Below are 21,555 nucleotides of genomic sequence, written 5' to 3' on the forward strand. Positions count from 1 at the left end.
CAACAAAGTAAATCGTCACTGTCGGACAGAAACCTCGTATCTACAAGTTTCAAATTTATAATTTTTTTGCAAAGCAAGGCCTTGCTTCATCATACAAGGCCGTTGCACAAAAGTAGTGAAAACAGCAGATCTACAAGCACACAACGCCTCGCACCGCGAGGCGTTGTGTGCTTGTAGATCGACTGTTTTCACTAGTTTAATTAATTTTTTAAATGATAAATACAAAACAAACGGTTTTGGACATACAAGGTTTCCACCCATCAACGACGAAATCTTTGAGTAGCAGCAGCGCTATAGAGAGAGATCTCTCTCTATAGCGCGCAATGAGGGCCTCTCCAACTCTTTTTCTCGGGCGGAATCAGGAGCCCAGCACGTCCCTGGATTCACTGGTATTACCACTGCTTGTTTCTCCTTAACCTTCCTGCTGGTGAACTATACTACACTCTTGACCACGCTGTTTCCCAGGAGGGTCTATTTAGAGCCACAATGGCCTCCATGACCACCAACTGGGAATGACGAAGGAGGGAAAAAGAGGTGCTGAACATGTGCCTCCTAGGATGGAACAACAGCAACCACGGTCTCCTTGTCGAACCGGCCAAGTGGCGTACGTCAACCCTCAGGAGTGGTCGCAGAGGCTGTGCACCCCCGGGGTGCCAAAGGCAGCGCTCATGCCCACCCGCGGGGTCCTAGCCAGGCAGGACGCCAGGCGGTAAGCGCAGGCTCACGTCGCCCCCAGCAGCCGCAGGTTCACGCTGAGGCAGTTACAAAGGCCACTACACCAAAAGGAGCCGACCATAGCTGAGCTATGCCTGAGGGAGCATGATTCTTGCAAAACACATTTTTGGACACTGCTCCAACAGATTTTGCCCTAAAATCACGCAAAGTGGTACACAGTATCTCTAAAGTCATGTCATCAACATGGATCTGTCCCATTTCCCATATTCCCTCCTTTAGAAGGCTACCATTGCCTTCTAAAGTTTGTGTCTGCGACCTGATGGTCGCTTATCTCCCGATTAGGGAGTCTTACTGGTTAGACTTACTGTAAGTCAGCCTACTTTCTGCTGCATGCATTAATAAATGACGTCTAGTAGTTAATGGTTAACGAGGATTGCTGGGGAAGTCTTTATGTGGATATGAGTGGTGAGAGGATTGTTATTATCTACTTGGTGAACCAAGCACAGTGCTCATCGGGGAAAGAAGGGATAGCACAACTATATTATTGTCTTAGTTGAAAATGGGAGGATGTCACACTGACTGCATTGAAAAACCTCTAAACAGGGTCTTCGAAATTGTCGGAAAATGCGTTGGGAGCTACCCTTGGTGGTTTTTAATCATTCCAATGGTTTTATCCGCAGGGCTCGGCGGGGGCTTTTACTTTCTGGGAGAGATGGAGAACCAGGCTAAAGGCATCGAAAACCAGTTTACGCCCGTGAACGGACAGGCCAAAGACGAGAGGCTGGTCGTCCAGACCCACTTCCCGCACGACGAGCTCGAGTTCTCTCGTCAGAGGCTGTATACTGAGGGAACCTTCGGATCCCTCATTTTTACATCGGCTGCAGATACTGCAGATATCCTAGATACCAAACCTTTTAGCGAAATAATCAAAATTAATGATCAGATTTTAGAAATAGAAGTAGATAAACAGACGTTTAGAAGCCTCTGTGTTTTGGCTGGAGGAGAGTGCGTTTTAAATTCCATCTTCAGTGCTGTGTACAGTTCCAACGGCACAATTCATTACCCCATGAATAACAAAACTTTCCTTGGTTCTGAGATTGGTGGCGTGGAACTGATTGCTGGAACAACACAAATAGAGAGTGCACGTGCGATTAGGCTTTTTTATTTTCTGAAGGAGGACAACGCAACATTGAATAACCTATGGTTGAAGAAATTCATCAGCAATGTATCAGATATACAAATGAAAGGGGTAAGACTAACCAATGTGCCTTATGTGTATTTACTTTTCCCTTGTTTGTGGAGTTAATTTATTATTATGAAATTAATCATTCTTTTAGGGTTTTACATACAAAAGCATAACAAAGTGTGTAATATCTTCAGGTTGATGTGTCCTACTTCACTTCCCTGTCGAGAGAAGAGGAGTTTGAGAGCAATTCTGACTCCATCGTTCCATTGTTTTCAGTAACTTATGTCCTGGCTATTAATTTCTCAATCTTTTCTTGCATGAGGTAAGACACAGACTCTGACTTTATAAGCTTCAGCTTATGTTCTAACACAGTGGTTCTCAACCTTTTCAGACTGTGACCCCCTCAAAACAATCATGTTTGAACTGGGGACCCCCACATTGACAAGCTTGGAATAGGAGTTTGGGCATTCAATTTAGTTTGACTCAGTTCCACATTATTTGTCTGTGATTTGATTTAATTCAATCAATCAATTGAACTGAATGGTTATCATATATCGGTCTGTCCGTCATGTCATGTCACGTCACGTCACGTCACGTCACGTCACGTCACGTCACGTCACGTCACACTTTTGCCAGGCCTACTCTTGTGCACACACACACACTCCTTGGCTGGCAAACCACGACCTCCACCCCTCATTTCTCACATGGTCCTCTTCTAGCGCCACCATCAGGCCGATTTTTGCAAAACAAATTTTTGGACACTGTTCCTACAGATTTTGGCCTAAAATCACGCAAAGCGGTACACAGTATCTTTAAAGTCATGTCATCAACATGGATCTGTCACATTTCCCATATTCCCTCCTGATCTTATATATACAATTGAGCAAAAGCCGCATCCCACAACTCAACGGTAGGGAGGAGAACGTAGGGAGTAGGGAGGAGAACGTAGGGAATAATACCGCCCATAACTCTATCATTGGCCCCCCGTTGCCATGGTGACCGGTGATTGGCTCGTATTCCCAGCTATGGGACCGGCGGATCCAATTTCAACCGAGGGGCGGGGGCGTAGCCAGAACACACACACACACACACACACACACACACACACACACACACACACACACACACACACACACACACACACACAAATAGCTAATAGTTAGCTCACAACTTTCCACTTTCTCTTTCACCTCAATCGCAGTAACATCCGTATACACCACGTCATCGCATCACCAATACGTTTTATTTTTTATTTTTTTCAAAACTTTTTTTTTTCCAATTTTTTTTTTCTCAAAAAAAATTTTTTTTCTCAATTTTTTTTTTTCAAAAAAATTTTTTTTCTCAATTTTTTTTTCTCAAAAAACTTTTTTTCTCAAAAAACTATTTTTTTCTCAAAAAACTTTTTTTCTCAAAAAACTTTTTTTTCTCAATTTTCTTTTCTCAAAAAACTTTTTTTTTCTCAAAAAACTTTTTTTCTCAAAAAACTTTTTTCTCAAAAAACTTTTTTTTCTCAAAAAACTTTTTTTTCTCAAAAAAAAAACATATTTGGCCATTACACACACAGAAAGAGCAGAGGCATAACAGTCACTTCTCTCCATAATAAATGTACCACCAATAAATACATAAATAAATAAATAGCTTAATTAATGATAATAATCCTTAGCTTGCCCTTAGGCCGTCTTACTGGTAGTATATAGCATATATTATAATATAGTAGATAGATACATACATAGATTGATAAACACAGATATAGAACTCCACGGCAGTGTTGTTAGCTTCTACAATGTCGACATTAGTATGTGTGCCTTTTACACACCAACAAACACAGACAAATGTGCAACAATCAAATATAGCTGCAAGCAGTGGCCAAGCAGGAAAAAGCTGAAGAAAGCAGCAAGGGAAAATAAAGCAGGATTCCAGTCCACATACAGTCTACGCATCAAACCCTAACCCTAACCCAAGGCCTTTTGGTGCCTGACTCACAACTGGTTGTTGGTGCATGTTGTGCTGTTTAATTGTAACAGCAACATAAACTGCCCAATTGCAATGGAATCTGATCAAAGCCCCCCTGTACCTCAGGGGTTTGTTTTCGACTAATATCTACTCCTATAGATGCAATGCGGCGACCTAGAGGGGAGGCCGGCGTAGCTGGCCAACCTTTTAGTTTACTACGATTGCCTTCTAAAGTTTGTGTATGTGACGTGAAGGTCGCTTATCTCCCGATTAGGGAGTCTTACTGGTATTCCAGTGAGCCATGCCCCAGGACATGTGGAGTAGCAAACCATTTGGCACAACATTCTGAATTAAATTATACCATTCTATATTCTATGCTTTATTTTTGCTACAATGCCTGTCCCTGACATTGCACATAAACGTCTAAGAGACAAATTGTTGCGCTGAATGATTGTTACAGTATATAGGCCTGGAAATTGGGTTAAATATTCTTGAAAAGTTTTGGAAATTATTTGGTAAAGATGTGTGGGAATACTGTACAGTAGGGCATTCACGAATAGTGATTTTTAGTATTCGAATTATTCGACCTCAAAGTATTAGCCCTATTCACGGCCTGCCCACTCAGCATCCCCCTGGTGCTGAAGTCACGTTTTGAAGGATAAAACCCTGCTAAAAGCCCATAGAGTTAACACAGAAATCGCAAATGTAATGCAATTTCCGAATAGTTAAGTATAAAATACGGCTAGCATGATCAAGAACACAAGATAGTAAAAGGCACAAAGCATTATAATTTACTTTACCGTTCGAAATAATGATTTGTTGGCTTTAAGTCCAGCTATTTCTGTATTAATTTCCCCTTCAAAACTGACGTCAGCACCAGGAAGTTGCTGAGAAATTTGCTGAGTGGGCGGGCCGTGAATTGATTGATTGATTGAAGACTTTAGAAGTTTGCATAGGAAAAGGTACAGTTTCATGACGGTACAGTTCACTGGTACAAGGTCTAAAAGGAGATCCTAGAAAAGACTAAGCATATTTCCACAGGAAACCATTGAATGAATAGGGCTAATTCTGTTTGGAAAAGTGCTATACAAATAAAATTCATTATTATCACTATCATTTGAATAGTAGACTTTGATATTTGAATATTCAAATATGTGGTGAATGCCCTACAGTACAGTATCCTTGTTGTCTCTAGGTTGGACTGTGTGAGGAACAAGGTGTGGGTCGCCACGTTTGGTGTCCTGTCCACTGGCCTGGCAGTTCTGTCCAGTTTTGGCTTGTTGCTGTACTGCGGAATGCCGTTCTCCATGACTGTACGAACGGCTCCCTTCCTGATCCTCGGTACTAATAATGCTCTTTATTCTCTCTCTTTTATTTGGTTATTTTCCATTTCCCATCTCATTTTCATTCAATAAGATCAATTCACTGGATACAAGAAGAGTGGGCACTAAGGAAGAGTGGGCACCTTGATGTAAAATTGTCTACTTTGTCCAAAATGTAAAAATGTATGATGTGAACATGTACTGTACCTTGTTTATGCCCAAAATGATTGGATAGGCATTTACATGTTTTGTAGCAATTTGTTGCAATTATAGAAAATATTAGACCTTAATCAAAAGTTCAAGCATGTTATAATCATACTTATATTATTGGGTTTTCAAACTTTTGTCGTATTCCTAAGACATAAATGTCATTAAAATAAATGTACCCCCATTGATTCCAGATGAGGAACCATCCAGAATCAATGGTGGTAAATTTACTATAATCAATTTTGGCGTTTCCATGGTGTGACTAATCAATAGAAAAAAAGTCATTTTTGGGGTGAACTACTCCTTTAAGACCGTTGTCCATTGGTAGATACAATATGTTAGTCACAAGGTCCATAAATATGTACTGTTGTATAGAGAAGATAGTTCAGTAGGATATGCAGTTTTTTATTTATTTTTTTAAGCTAGGGTACATTTTATTTCAGATTGTAATTAGAGAAAATAAAATTATATAATATAACATGCATACAAGTGGCTAAATATGTATTTTTAGACACAATAAGCTGGCTGTTTCATCATTACTATTTACAGTAACACTACTAGCCCTCATACGTCACATCTGGCCATGAAAGATTGGGTTGCATATTGGGAATTGGGATACACATGCCCTCACCCACTGAAATCAAAATCATTAAAATTTGCTAAAACGACTGAAAGCAGTAAATTCACTCAAAAAACACTCATCGTATCTTCTCTAATTACAATCTAAAATATGAAACCTTGTTGTAAAAAACACTAAGTTGTCCTTTAAAGCAGCACTACGTAGCTAATTTTCCTCTTCTACCCCAGATTTGAAGCCGGTTTCCAGTACAGACATTTCTACCATTGAGCTAAGAGATCCTGCCTGCTTGCTCAGGGGATAAGTGTAACTGTAATCTTAAGAGTTTCTCTCTCCAGGTTGCATGAAAGACACAACACAACAGACACACCCTCAGCATGTGTATATAATTTACTGTATATCTCACAGTCTACCTCCTGGCTAATATCTGTCACAACAGGAATCGGAGTGGACGACATGTTCATCATGATCAACGGCTGGCAGCAGACTCAAGTCGTCGAGAGCGTAAAAAATCGCATGGCGGCCACCTACAAAGAAGCGGCCGTCTCCATCACCATCACCACCCTGACGGACCTCCTGGCCTTCTACATTGGTCTCCTGACCCCCTTCCGCTCCGTGCAGTCATTCTGCATGTACACCGGCACGGCCGTCATATTCTGCTACCTGTACAACCTCACCTTCTTTGGCGCCTTCTTGGCCCTGAACGGGAGGCGAGAAGAGAGCAATAGGCACTGGTTTACTTGTCTCAAAGTTCCAAAGCCAGAATCTCCAGATTTCAAAGTTAATAATGCTGACATGTGTTGTGTAGGCGGAGCGTACGATCCGGGGACTGGAACGGAGAAACCGATGCCGGTCACGATCTTCCTGAAGAATTACTACGGGCCGTTCCTGACAAACACGTGGACTAAGTTGGTCGTGATTTTGTTGTACGCTGGATATTTGGCCTCGAGTATTTACGGTTGCTTAAACATGAAAGAGGGCATAGAGCTTAAGAATTTGGCATCTGATGATTCCTATGTGGGTAAATATTACGATAATGAAGATTATTTTACCGACTATGGTCCTAGTGTTATGGTTGTCGTGACAGACATACATTTCAAGTATTGGGATCCAAGTAGCCGTGATCAACTAGACAGTTGTCTGAAAACATTTGGAAATTTGACATTTGGGAATGAATTACGAGTTGACCCAGAACTGACCGTATCCTGGCTTCGGGCGTACCTGCAATATGGAGATGCCATGGGCTTAAATCTAAATGACAAACTCACATTTATTATGAATTTAACCAATTTTTTCAACGCAACACCCAGAACATCTCCGTTCAGACAAGACGTTAACTTCTCAGTTGCCGAAACCAATATCTATGCCTCTCGAATGTTCATCCAGACAATAAATATCAGAACGCCCGTCGACGAGAAGAACCTATTGAACAAATTCAGGGAGATCGCTCAGTCAGACGCTTGTCCAGGCTCTCTTGTCGTTTACCACCCGGCTTTCATTTTCTATGACCAGTATGCAGTTATTGTTACCAATACCATCCAGAATGTTCTGGTTGCCACTCTCGCCATGCTGGTGATCTCGCTGAGTCTAATTCCTAGTCCTATTTGTTCTTTGTGGGTAACCTTTGCCGTTGCGTCTATCATAGTGGGCGTGTCCGGATTCATGGCACTGTGGGGCACCAGTTTGGACTCTGTGTCCATGATCAATCTAGTCATATGTATTGGTTTCTCTGTGGATTTCACTGCTCACATTTCATATGCTTTTGTCTCAAGCAAAAAACCCACAGCGAACGAAAAGGCCACAGAGGCGGTCGAGATGCTTGGTTATCCTATCATACAGGGGGCCGTGTCGACCATTCTTGGAGTGGTAGTGCTTTCTGCCGCCAAAAGCTATATTTTCAGAACGTTCTTCAAGATCATGTTCCTGGTCATAGGTTTCGGGGCGGTCCATGGCATTGTTTTCTTACCGGTTTTTCTGACCTTAATCGGAACGTGTTGTCAAAAAGTCTCAAATCGGTCGAGAGACACGAACACTAATGGCATATCGTTAGACAAGAGTAGTTCCCAGGTGGCTAAAACTGCAACTCCCCCTGTCCAAACAAACTCCAACAAGACTCCAAAAAGGAATACATTTCAACCAGTCGACGATCCAGACTGTCCTTAACTTTAATACTACATGTGTTCATAATGTTACTACTTGAAATCTTCAATGGTCTATTTTCACAATGTTTGCCTCTTTTTTATGTCATATTTGACAATTTGGCCAATTTTGTATTAAAAAGGTCTTGAATGTCATTCAATTGTCACTTTAAAAATATGCAGACCATACCCTGTATACACTTATACTGTATGTTGGTTTGTTTACTGTTGAATGAGAAAATAATGTTACACACAAGACAACATATAGGCTCATTTTCCTACTTATATTGATCCCAAATGACAGAATTGCCCCTGTTGTCTATGGTCCTACATTCTTACACTATTTGTTGCGGTCAAGGGTGTTTTTTTTCTTCCGATTGATTCAGCACGTGTTGGACAACGAAGGCATGGATGCATAATGACAACTAATAACAGATTCATGAGAAAAAAGGTTGACCGCAACAAATAGTGTAAGTAGCCTATGTATAGCAATATGCTTATGGCCTCCACTTGCTATAAGGGGGTTCTGCTGGGGAAAGTAGACAAAAGGGGCAATTCTGCTAAATAGACCTCATGGCAAGTAATTTGGGATCAATATATGTAGGAAAGACAACTTTGTTTTTTTACAACAAGGGTTCATATTTTAGATTGTAATTAGAGAAAAGAAAAAGTGAGTGTTAAAATGTTTTCATTTGCTTTGTTCTATTGTTTTATCGCGTTTACCGTGCTAAAATGTGGGGCATGCGTACGCATGGGGGCATGCGTACAAGTGGCTAAATATGTCTTTTTAGACACAATAAGCCAGCAGTTACTTTATTGCTTTTTACAGTAACACTTCTCGCTCCCATAAGTCACATCCAACCATGAAAGGTTGCGTTGTATCTTGGGAATGGGCTTATTCTGTGTAAAATGACATATTGAGCCACTTATACGCATGCCCCCAACCACTGAAATAAGAATCTCTAAAACAATGGAAAGAAGTAAATGAAATCAATTTAACACTCATCTTTTATATTATTTAATTACAATCTAAAATATGAACCCTTGTTGTAAAAAACTAAAGTTGTCCTTTAAGCTGATCATGTTAACAAGTTCAAAAATGTTAGTCTCTATCTGATCGGATACGATTTTGAAATACTATATTTTGTGATTCAGGATCGGACAGTCCAATCAAACTTTGTCACAGTATTTCAAAGAAATTCAGGACAGGATCACCCTTTTCCAGTGACCAGAAAAGGATGCTATAGAGTTTTGAACAACCCTTTTTGAAGATCGGATCCAGATTGCAACTGGATTTCCGGATATGATCGGATATCAGAGCGATTCCAATCCTGATTCTGAACTACCCAAAATCCACATAGAGGTTAAAAGATTTTAACTTGTGGGGCCAAGGGACCCCCCGGTGTCTCTGATTCTGGTCGCTGCTCAATTTGAAACCTCCTGTCCTCCTCTGTTCTGGTTTTGATGCTGAATGTATTATATAGCCCGGAAATGAAATAAATAAATATTGTAACTCCTTGTCTTCAGAGCTCAGTTATCTTCCATTGGTACAAACTTAATCTGTTAAACCAGGGGTGTCCACACATTTTTCAAAGGTGGCCACATTAGAAAATATTAAAACAAGGGCCGACTTTATCCCCTTGTTTTACAGCACCATCATCATAAATTCATGTTTTTTATTTTGTTTGATTACACGTTACACTTTTCTATTAATGTGTATTTTCAGACACTTGACCACTTTGGCTCTGTACTGCTCTTTTTCCCCCTCCACCCCAAACGTTTCCCCCCCTTTGCCAAAAATAGCCGATCTACAAGCTCTGCTATTTTTGGCAAATGATCCCCTCAGAAGAAGTTCCTATCACACAAGATTTGGCCCTAGGGGTCCCGGACCCCCTGTTGAAGACCCATGCTCTTAGCGAGGACATGTTTTTTTGCTCTTCTCAAGTTCATTGCTCCTATGCAGTAGCCTACACACCTGTCCCTTTCAGTAGGTGTGCTAAGGGACTTTTTCTAAGTTAAGTAGAATTTCACTGTATTTCACAAAGCACTATATTAAGAAAGTTCACAATCTATCTTAATCTATACAACAATAACCTGGCTATGAAACTTACTGGAAGCAACAAGGAAATAAAAATCATTCAATTAAATTAACTACTGGCGGTGATAGCACCGTGACCGTATGATATAGCACTCGATTGTTTTACACCCCCAAGTCTTCTCTGCATAATCGGTGGTCCGTGAAGGTATTGCCTGTGGTCCCTGACCATACAATTAGTGTTGTAGGAAAGTGAAGTACTATATGACCTGGCTGACGTGTACACATTGTCAGTTACTGTGACGTCGAGAAATTCCACTGAAAAGGGAATTATAATCTGAAGAGGGGAAGTGTAGCGGATGGCCTTATTGAGGCATCATTATAATGAATTGTGCCCATATAGTCGCATGTGTCTGCTCACATGAGATGAGAGTACGAGCTATTCACACTGAGCACCAAAACAATAACTGTAAAAATATCGTTTTAAAAAATCAAGTCTACTGGATGGCAGAGTTCACACTCTGCCACCAAAAAATAAAAAATACAATGGCGAACAATATAGTTATAGTTATCTTTATAGTTTTAGTGAGTGTGAATGTCACTTTATGTGATTTAACCTCAGTAGGTGAACGGCAGGATAAAGGAACCATATCACATGGCCCATATTTGATACTATAAATCACTTGACCTTTCTGAAATCGTCTGAGAACAGGGCATATCACAGATTTATTGGCATTTGCAGTAACAAATGGGACGGAGTTATCAGTGACAGTCTACACAGTCTACAATGTCAATGTCAAACAAAACATAAACGTTGATGTTGGATGTCATAGGCTGTTTAATTTATCTACAAATAATCAGAAGTACAGTAGGTGTGTGTGTGCGTGTGCTTACAGGTCTGGTTCAATGGGTGTTTCTAAAGATCAGAGACCCAGGGACCACAATCCTGACTAAGAGCAACCAGGGGACCACCACTATATTGTTGAGTGGGTCCATAGACCCACCCGACAATATTGTATGTTTATTACCAGTGAAGAGCAGGGATATCATTTGGCAAGAACATTTTTGTTGAACACAGCCATATTTGAATGCATCAACTATTTACAAAAGTATTTTACCTGGACCAAGCAGTACAACCAACTCCTCTCTCTCTCAAACCTTCACGAACCACTGGTTCGTGGACCACCAGTTGAAAACCCATGCCCTATACTTACATCGGATGTTAGGAAATAGCAGATCTATACCGGCTCACAATGAAGGCAAGCGTTGCCAGCTTGTAGATCTATTTAAAAAAATCCTAACCCTGTAACTGCTATTTTTGGGTGCTGTGCAAGGAACTGACTTACAGTATAATAAAACAATTCATAATGGTATGAACTTTCTAACACTGCTGGCATGGAGGAAAATCCTCCTATAGTGAAAATCCCCCTGTGCCCCTAAAAAAGATCTTTGGCTGAAGGATGTAATGTTATACTTGAAATGATTGATTTACGAGGGTCACCATGCAGGCAGATTTATTTCTTCCTGGGGCACACCTGACTTGGGAACCCCCCACCTGTCCCGTACGCCAACACGGTTTTATTTTAAATTTTCTTTCTCCTTTTTTTTCTCTTCTTTTTCTTAGTACTTTTGTGGATTTTGCTGATTTAATAAGCGGGGACTAAAGACCCATGATACATATTAATGTGGTGGTCCCTTCACATGAAAAGGTTAGAATCACTGACCACATTGTCGCCCCGATGGTCAATTTCAACACACTGAAGACCATAGCTGGTGCAATAGTCCAGCCCCTCTTTGACTACGGAGTCCACGTATGGTATCGGGATGCCCCACAAGCCCTAAAAACTAAGCTCCAAACAGCCCAAAACAAACTAATTAGGGTCCTGCTTAACCTTCCCTATCAGACTCACCTCACCGCTACTCACCAGTTAAGAGTGGAGGGCTCAGAGTAGATGACAGAGTACAGCAACTTGCAATGGGCCTGGTGTACAAGATACACTACGGTTAAGGATGTCCATAATTACAACACCAGAGGCAGCGCCACATATCACGTTCAACCCAGAGTCACCTCAAAGAAAGGGTCAAACTCTGCTATACCACAAAAATGTGGAACGCCTTACCGAAGGCATTAAAGGAGTGTGGATCACTAGCATCCTTTAAAATTGCCCTGAAAAACCAAGCCGTTCGCAACTGGTAAAAACTAACATAGCCCAGCCCTACCCTCCCCTGACCCCTCTTTGTATTTACCTACTGTATGATGTTTTTATTTTTGTATTTTTAAATTGTTTCCCCCTTTTTTCCTGACTATATCTACTGCATAGTACTGTGTTCTATCCGTCTGTCATTCAATGTTATATGAGATACTTAATATGGAAATAAGCTTAGTCTTTTCTAGGATCTCCTTTTAGTAGACCTTGTACCAGTGAACTGTACCGTCATGAAACTGTACTTTTTCCTATGCAAACTTCTTCTAATAAAGTTTCAATCAATCAATCAATGAAAAAATCATGGCCCCCTCACATATTAGGAGGACAGTATGACTGTGTCACCGGACCAACATACATACACAAATCAGTATATCCGTTAACTTGAGTTGAATGGAATGATTAAAGAGAATGGAATACGGGTATTCAGCTGTTCAATTCTAGGAAATGTCATATTGTACCCATCATTGCTTCTTTTCGCTGGTTTACCTGTGAATTTCAGAATTCAATTCAAGATTTTACTTCAGAAGACTTACAGTGCTCAAGACTTACAATGATCAAGTCAGGCAAAAACAAGTTAAAATGTGGAGTTTCTGCCCGACAGCAATGATATACTCATGAACCCGAGCTACTCAGGAAAAGAAGGGCCATCTTAATTGTTCCAAAGAACTTGCCTCATTGGGTGATCAGGCTTTTGCAGCCCACAGAGTACATCATCTTGCAATGGGCCTGGTGTACAAGATACACTACACCACTAAGATACCCATGTGCCTGGACAACATACTTCCAAAAAGTCAAGGTGTTCACAATTATAACACCAGAGGCAGCTCCACAGATCACGTCCAACCCAGATTTGGCACAAACAAAGGGTTACATTTGTTCCCCTGCTATGTTGCAAAAATGTGGAATGCCCTGCCAACGGCCTTAAAGGAGTGTAAATCCCTACCCTCCTTTAAAACCGCTCTGAAAAGTCACTTACTGTACAGGTGGCTGCAACTCGAAACTGCTGAAAAAGACAAAGCCTACGTTCCCCTGACCTTTCTACTGAAAAAATATATTTTTAATTTAGTTTTTCCGTCTTATGATATTTTCTGCATCGTATTTGTCTGTCATTTACAGTAATGTTGTATGAGTTGTAATAGGGACCCCAATTTAAATAAGCCAAAAGCTTTCTTGTGATTTTTTAGTTGTCCTTGTACCTGTGAACTCCCATGCTCTACTAAAATGCACTATATCAATAAAGATAATTCGATCCTAATAAATGTATTCAATAACATGGCTATAAAACTAGATAACTTACTGGAAGCAACAAGGAAATAACAATCATTAACTACTGGTGGTGCCACCGTGACGGGATAGCACTCTGTTTTTACAACCCCAAAACTCCTCCGTTAACAGATTTGTATAAAGCAGGGGTTTTCAACAGGTGGTCCTTGGACCATTGGTGGTCCATGGAAGATATTGCATGTGGTCCCTCCCTGACCATGCATTTGGTATTGTAGGAAAGTGAAGATTTATTCTTCCACTGAACAGTGCAATATTGACCTGGCTATGATGATGTATTGTCGGAGGTCAAGAAATTCCAGAGAAAAGGGAGTTATAATCTGAAGAAGGAGAAGTATACCAAATTGCCTGATTGAGTCGTCATTGTACAGAACTAGTCTGTGCCCATATATTAAGCTACAAATCAGTAAACATGTTCTCAACCTTTTTTTGAGCTTGCACATGGTATCGTGCTACAAAATAAATCAAGCCCTTACCTTGATTTAATTTCAAGCTTTTCCTCCCACACCACGCCTATTAATTAAAATATTTTCGTACATTTTATGGAATTATTAAATATATATTATCTTAACATATTTTACAGTATTACATTAACAAATGCCTAATTAAGCCATGGACTAGTTAGTCTCGTGGAGACGTGGACCATTGGTTGAGAAACAGTTGGATGTATATAATGTATAACTACTTCTCGGATCCAAATTGTACTTTTACTCCACTACATTTATTTGAAAACTTGTATTTTACTCCACTACATTTATTTGAAAACTTTAATAACTAGTTACTTTGTAGATTGATTATTATTACAAGACATTAACCACTTCAACACTATATACATTTCGGCCATTTGAAAATGGTCAGTATGCTTTCAACAGGCCCTGATAGTCGGAGGCCTTTAGTGCTAATCAGTCTAAAAGCACCAAATTTTGCACAGATGTAGCCCAGGGCATGCTCTAATTATTTAGCTAGGGCGCCCGAGTCGGTGACCTTCGGGGTTGCCACAGAGGCCAAATCAAGTTGGGCTCCCTGCATCGACTTTCTATACAGGAGGAAAATACCCAGAAAAAAACTGCTTTATGTAGGATGTCGGCACAGATATAAAAAGCTAGATACCTCCTCCGCCGCTGCAGTTCATTAGCGCGACTGGTCAAACACCTCTGGCGGAAGTGCATAACTGTGGAACTGCGGAAGGCACTCTGCCCCCTCCAATGGGAAAGAGGGAGTCCTGCCAGTCCTGCATCTGATTGGACTACCGAGCTTCCCATTCTGTGACGCACAAGGAAGCCTCCTTCAGAATTCCCAAGAGCCCCGCCTCAGAATTCTGGAGGCTTGCGTAGAGTTATTGGGAGGCTTGCCAGCCATAGATATATGTTGCCAGCGGTCTTGGACCAGCACCCCCCAGCCGGAAGAGGCGTCTACCTTTCTATGTCTGTGGGATGTCGGGGTCTAACTAGAGGTTTGTCATGATTCTTCTGAATCCATTGCAAGCATTTGTTTTGCAAAAAAAACATTCCTTAGGCTATAAATGGCGCCACAAAACGCCCAACAAACGATGGTTTAGTGATGAGTCATCACTTTTCACAGTTTTGATTTGGCCGCTATGGGGACCCCGAAGGTCGCCACCTCGGGCACCCTAGCTAAATCATTAGAGCATGCCCTGGGCTACACCTACATCTGTGCAAGATTTGGCGCTTTTAGACTGATTAGCACGAAATTACCATTCTATCTCCCTAAGGCCTCCGACTATGAAGAAAGAGGGGTTTGTTGCAGGCGTTCCAAGCTCTGACAAGAAAGTCCTTTCTGCTGCCACATATGAACCAAGATATTTAAAGTCCTCGACTTCCTTAATGCGTCCTCCATCCATTGATGTAATACTTGGGTAGGTAGGGTCCTCATTCATAAGCATGCATTCTGTTTTCTTGGTGTTTAACTTGAGTCCTACTTTGGCAGCGGCTTCCTCAAATGACATTACAATTTACAATTTAGGCATTTAGCAGACGCTTTTAATCCAAAGCAATTTACAATAAGCAGGTCATACATCAGTATAATAAGCAAGATAATCTGTCAGTACATCAACAACAATATAACAAATGCATATGAATATCAATCTAGAAAAACATAGGTAGACCACACACCTAATCAGTAAAAAAACTTTTCTAAAACCTAAAAATGCTATCTAGCTTCATGTATGGTCATCGAGGGAAGGGGAGTGTTACAGTAGTACTATGGGTTTAAGTGGAGTCTAAAGAGGTGAGTCTGTATAGTTCTAAGTGCGACAGGGAGTTTATTCCACAGTTTGGGGGCCAGGAGGGCAAGTGGATTTTTGTCCTGAGGTTTTTAGAGAGGGTTCTGTCAGCATCCCTTTGTTAGCTGATCTGAGTGAACGGGTGGGGTTGTAGGGGTTGATCAGGTTTTGGAGGTATGGAGGAGCCGTACCTTTGGCTGCTTTGAAGGTCAGCATCAGTGTTTTGTATTCAGTGGAGCCAGTGGAGGGAGCGAAGAAGGGCGGACATGTGAGAATTTTGGCTGGTTGAAGACCAGTCGTGCCTTGGCATTTTGGATCAGTTGGAGAGGTTTAAGTGCACATGCCGGGAGGTCGGTGAGGAGAGAGTTACAATAGTCAAGTTTTGATATGACACATGTCTGGATGAGGAGCTGGGCTGACTCCTGGGTGAGGAAGGGTCTGATTCTACGGATGTTATAAAGTGTGAACCTACAGGAACGGGTGACTGATGCAATGTTTGCCTTGAATGATAGCTGGCTGTCCTGCACACCAAGGTTTCTAGCAGTTGGAACCGAAGTCACCAATACATTATCTATGGAAATAGTGAGATCTTGCATGGGGCAAGACGTAGCTGGGAAGAAGAGAAGCTCCGCCTTGTCCGGTTTCAGCTTAAGGTGGTGGGCTGACATCCACTGTGAGATGTCGGCCAGACATGCGGCAAAGAGCCAGACAATCAGACATGAGCAGAGTCTGAGCAGATGTTGTGTGCTCTGTGATCAGGGTGACATCATCCGCATATAGTCAAGCTCAGTCAGGTATTTCTCGCTCTGACGACCAGATCTTCTTCCAACCATGAGGCCATTGTCTTTGATCCACGGATTGTCGTGGCGCATAGTCCACCACGGTTGTCGGGAATTTGGACCATTGTGGCTCTGAACGAAACTGGTGGGATTTTCGTACATTATTGCAATAGCTTGAAAAATCTGCTCAGGTATTCCATAATTATGGAGAATGTGCATCATGGCTGCTCTGTTCAAACTGTCAAATGCCTTTGAGAAGTCTACAAATATGATGGTGCATTGGCCAAGCTTCGCAGGACGTGATGTGATTGACTAGCGGACTGCTTGATGAAATTAACTCATAAATAGCACAGCTCACTTCACACTACTGTAGGTGTGATTTTTATTATATATTAGACCTGCTAATCTGCGGGCGACTGTACAAAATTCTTATTCTATTTTAGCCTATTTACAGGCACTGTCAAGTCATTCTTTAGGACCCAGTTACCTACCATAGTTCAGGATTCTGTTAGGCAGCCCTAGTTGAAACAGCACCCCAGTTCGTGTGCAGCAGTCTACATGCAGCTAAACACAAACCCATGAAATGCCAACACTGCCTGTTGGAAAAGTTTGGTTAATATTATTAATATAATATTAATATAGTAGTGTGTACCAATTTGTATCTACGGTCAAATATCATAATTCTTTAATTATACTGTTTGTCCCTCTATGTTCCAACACAAAACTATTGTTATTCTAACATTGTGATGCACGTGATGAGATATGCTTCACTGCAGGTCTGTACAAAGGATGTTGACCCGAGAAATTATATCTCAATAAGGTCATAATGCCCAGGACACTGGATAACACATTGGCATTGTCCTTCGGGCTACTGGGCCCAAGAAACGAAAACATCTGATATCCATTGTTATGTTATAATTGTCCAATCAGAATGTGACTAATGCCTTCTGTAACTCCATATATCTGTGAAATTATGTTTTGTATAGGCAGAAGGCACTATGGGTGAATTGGTGTACTGTACGTTGAACTCAGGGGCATAGTTGCGCCGATTTAAAATGACTCCAATACGGAACTAAAACTTCCTATGATTGGCCGCTAGTTGCGCTGTTTTACCCCCCGGCCGATCGCAAAAAGAATTGTTCTCCATTGGACTTTCATACATACCTTATGGTTCCTATCGCTAGTTAAAAATTGCCTTTCAATCACGATGATATGCGTTTTGTGTAAATAAGGTCCCATTTATTTTAAAATTGATGATACATTTGGGGGGGGGGGGGGGGGGGCGTGGCCAACTATTATCTATGCAGCCGGCTGTGTTCTTCTTCGTGTGCTGTATTTCGGGAGGCTCCGTCCACATTCTCCCATGTATCCCTGAGGTTGCACGTGACCGTTGGCAGCCAATAGCATCTCTGATGCCTTTACAATCTATGATGGATCTTGTGTGCGAGTACTTTAATATCTCAGGGAAACTGTCTATTCATATGGAATATAACAATCTTTCCATCAAATGGTCACTTCTTGCGGATTTCTACTGAGTTGACGTTTATGGATTCGATCGAACTATACTGGACAGTTTGTTTGAGTCCCACTGCGTTCATCTCTGCCTGAGGATATTATCAGATGTTTCCACTGACTCCCACGGACTAAAACTAAAAGGACTCTCTCCCACACGGTTTTCCTCCGGGGCCTTTCACAGACAGTCTCTCTCTCCCCTCATCTCTCCGCACAGAGACTTGACCTTGAGAGGGCGGCATGCTTCATTCTCACACACTAAGTCCTAATTCATCACAATCCAGGGGTCATACGTTTATACCTGCTGTGTTAAGAGTCTAGCTAGCTCTTAACACAGCTGCGTTTGAATGGACCAATCCCCAATCACATACACACCCATTGTAACTGTTACAATGGGTGTGTATGTGATTGGGGATTGGTCCATTGTTTAATGTTGTTTTTAGTCTATTGTTTCGTCGCTTTTTGAAGACCTCACAGCCGTTGGTCCGGAACTGTGGGTCTTACGTTGGCAGCACAAAACTTCATTTTATTAAGATTTGCATTCATCCTGAAGTAAGTCAAGTCTCCTGAGTTGCACTCCAACAGAAGTTGTTCTTACTCCTTCTGTTGTGAATTAAGTCAGGATTTCATTTAACCGCCAGACCAGCATTGTGTTTCTTGGTTCTGTAGGAAGTTTTGGCCAGTGCATAAGACCAACACAGCTGGTTTTCAGCTATCTTATTAACCAGATTACTGAGAGAAGTTATGGTTATTTTATCACGTTACGCTTACATGTCTTCGTTTTCATCTTATTCTTATTTTATTTATTTTTTAATTTCCGTCTCAGGCCAGCTGAGGTGTTGAATAAAGGAGCTTTTTATCTCAGAGACTCTCCATCCACCCCATAACTCTGTGAGCGCTCCCAAGAACATTTAAATAAACATGGCCAGCGGATCCCAAGTCACTCTGGAAGATCATCGGGGACTCCCATTTATCAGCACTGCCTAAAACGGCCAATGCCCAGACCCAATCATTTCCCGGAGCATTTCAATGGATGTGTGTGGAGCTGCAGAGAAATCGGACATTGCGTGAACAATGCCCCCAGCCGAACCCGGCACTGATTACAACTCTGAGCTCAGATCTGACTATACGGTAACTGATGGATATAAATTATGATACATAATTGTATGGTTTGTGTATGAGGGTCATATGACCATATAAGGATATATTATGAACTGAACTTACAGTATAGGAGACCACATTTTGGTCGGATACTGTAAGCTCAGGCTAATAGATTACAGGTCATAGTAACTTTGGTTGCCATGACTATAATCATGTTTTTGGTTTATACTGTATATCACTAGTGGAAAATTACCAACACTACGTGTCACTGTCTTCCTTGTTATGATCTGGGAACGAATCAATGAGTCCCACGACTTATACTGTTATAACTGTACTCTTTATATATATATATATTTTACATGTTAACTTCCATCTTGGAAGAGAGAGAGATTTAGAAAGCTACCACGATGGTAGCTCACTGTATTGTCTCCTTGTCTGACTCTCTTCAAATACAGCAATTTAAGATATAGTCCTTTGTCTCGTCTCTCTTATTTTGGTTATGGATTTTATCCATATTCCATACTTATTTAACTTTATTAATGAATTTACATTTCAATGGTCCTTCGAGCCGGATACTGTTTGTCAACATTGGCCGACCGAGTGACGAAGAAGTGTTCAGGCTGTTTAGCCATTTAATTGCGACCATAGGTCGCATTTACAACCAAAACCTCCACCGGCTGTCCGTCCCTGAGTCAGTCAGTCAGTCACACGTCACACGTCACACTTTTGCCCGGCTCATATCTCCACAACCGTTGCCCCCATCCATGCCAAATTTTGCACACACACTCCTTACCTAAGTCACCTGAGTTCCTATACAGTTTTGTTAATATTTACAGTTGTCTCGTCACAACATACAACTCTCTTCTTTTGATAAGATCTCATAGCCTCGTCCTGGAAATGTTAAATACTGGTTACAAAGCCTTACTGAAATAAGGCGGACAAACATTACTGTTGTGGGGTCAAGACCACTATCCTGGCTGGGACATATTGCGGAGGTCATAGGTCAACAAGGGGATGGAACCATGACCGCTCCACCACACTAAACCAAATTTCAAAATTCTACATTCGACAATGAGGTGATGTGACTTCACCAAATAAATCAAAACTTCTAAAAATATTCTTCTCTTTCATTGAATGCACTCTTTAGTGCATCCACCACCACATCAGGTGAGGCTGTGAAGACACTTTGGAAAGATTCTAAATTTAGTGATAAAGTTTGTCATGATGCGACAGGACAATGTGATATGGTTTGTTATTGATGGATAAAAGGAGATTTCCTTTTCCTATCAATATATTTCAAGGAACGTGTGATTTTCTCCTCACTCTCATCAAAATATTCTAACTCATGTTCATGTTAACTAACTTTACAGGCCCCAAATTATAAGAGAAAATATCCTTGGTTTAATCTCAGACTACCCTTTGACACACTCCTCCTGTAATGAAACATTTTGTTAATTATTTATATTATGAATACTGATTACAAATTATACAGTCCTTTATCTTTCACTCTCCTCTTTAAAGAGTTATCGAAATATTTGTACTTATTGTTCAATTATTATGTTCTGATTTAAATACTTTTAAAAAGTCTAACCCATGTCTTCTTTCCCTTGTTGTTTATTTTTCTTTGACCTATCCCAAATTGTTACACAAGGGATGGAATTGTTGGAAAAGTTTGGTTAATATTATTAATATAATATTAATATAGTAGTGTATACCAATTTGTGTATAACGGTCGAATATCACCAGTAAGACTCCCTAATCGGGAGATAAGCGACCGTAGGTCGCTTATCTCCACAAATAGGGCAAAAAATTGTTTTTCCAAAATCTTCCTGATCCATGTTGATGACATGAGTGTAGACATACTGTGTAGTGATTTTCGTGATTTTAGGGCAAAATCTGTAGGAGCAGTGTCCAAAAATGTGTTTTTAAAAATCGGCCCGAAGGTGGCGCTATATGGGACAGATTCATGTTGATGGGATGAGTGTAGACATACTGTGTACTGATTTGCATGATTTTAGGGCAAAAATTTTAGGAGCAGTGTCCAAAAATGTGTTTTGCAAGAATCGGCCTCATGGTGGCGCTAGAAGAGGGCCATGTGAGAAATGAGGGGTGGGGTCTCCGCGCCGCCGAGGCGGACGAATAGGTACCGGCCCCGGCTCTCCCGGTCGCTCCTAGCCGGAGTTACGGCATTTTATGTGTGCTGCAGTGTAGGGGGTCCTCCACTGGGGGCGCCACCACTTTTGCATCCGTTCTGGAGCACCAGGAGTCGGTGGTCCCCGGGAATTCCCCGTGAGCAGCCCCGTTGGGGTGGTCATTTGGTCATTTTTGCACATTTGGTCA

At 41.3% G+C, this 21,555-nt stretch overlaps 1 protein-coding gene across 1 annotated transcript; it reads left to right on the forward strand.

Annotated features, from left to right (window-relative positions):
* Positions 1–1,339: 1,339 nt before the first annotated feature.
* Positions 1,340–8,083, forward strand: LOC308306652 (patched domain-containing protein 3-like; the record flags this gene model as incomplete). Its single annotated transcript, XM_080751693.1, has 4 exons — positions 1,340–1,924; positions 2,056–2,183; positions 5,010–5,155; positions 6,360–8,083. The coding sequence occupies 4 exons, from the start codon at positions 1,340–1,342 to the stop codon at positions 8,081–8,083; spliced, it is 2,583 nt and encodes an 860-aa protein (XP_080607819.1).
* Positions 8,084–21,555: the final 13,472 nt, after the last annotated feature.

The sequence above is a fragment of the Nannobrachium achirus genome (assembly GCF_963921795.1).
Source record: "Nannobrachium achirus genome assembly, chromosome: 21".
Lineage (NCBI taxonomy): Eukaryota > Metazoa > Chordata > Actinopteri > Myctophiformes > Myctophidae > Nannobrachium > Nannobrachium achirus.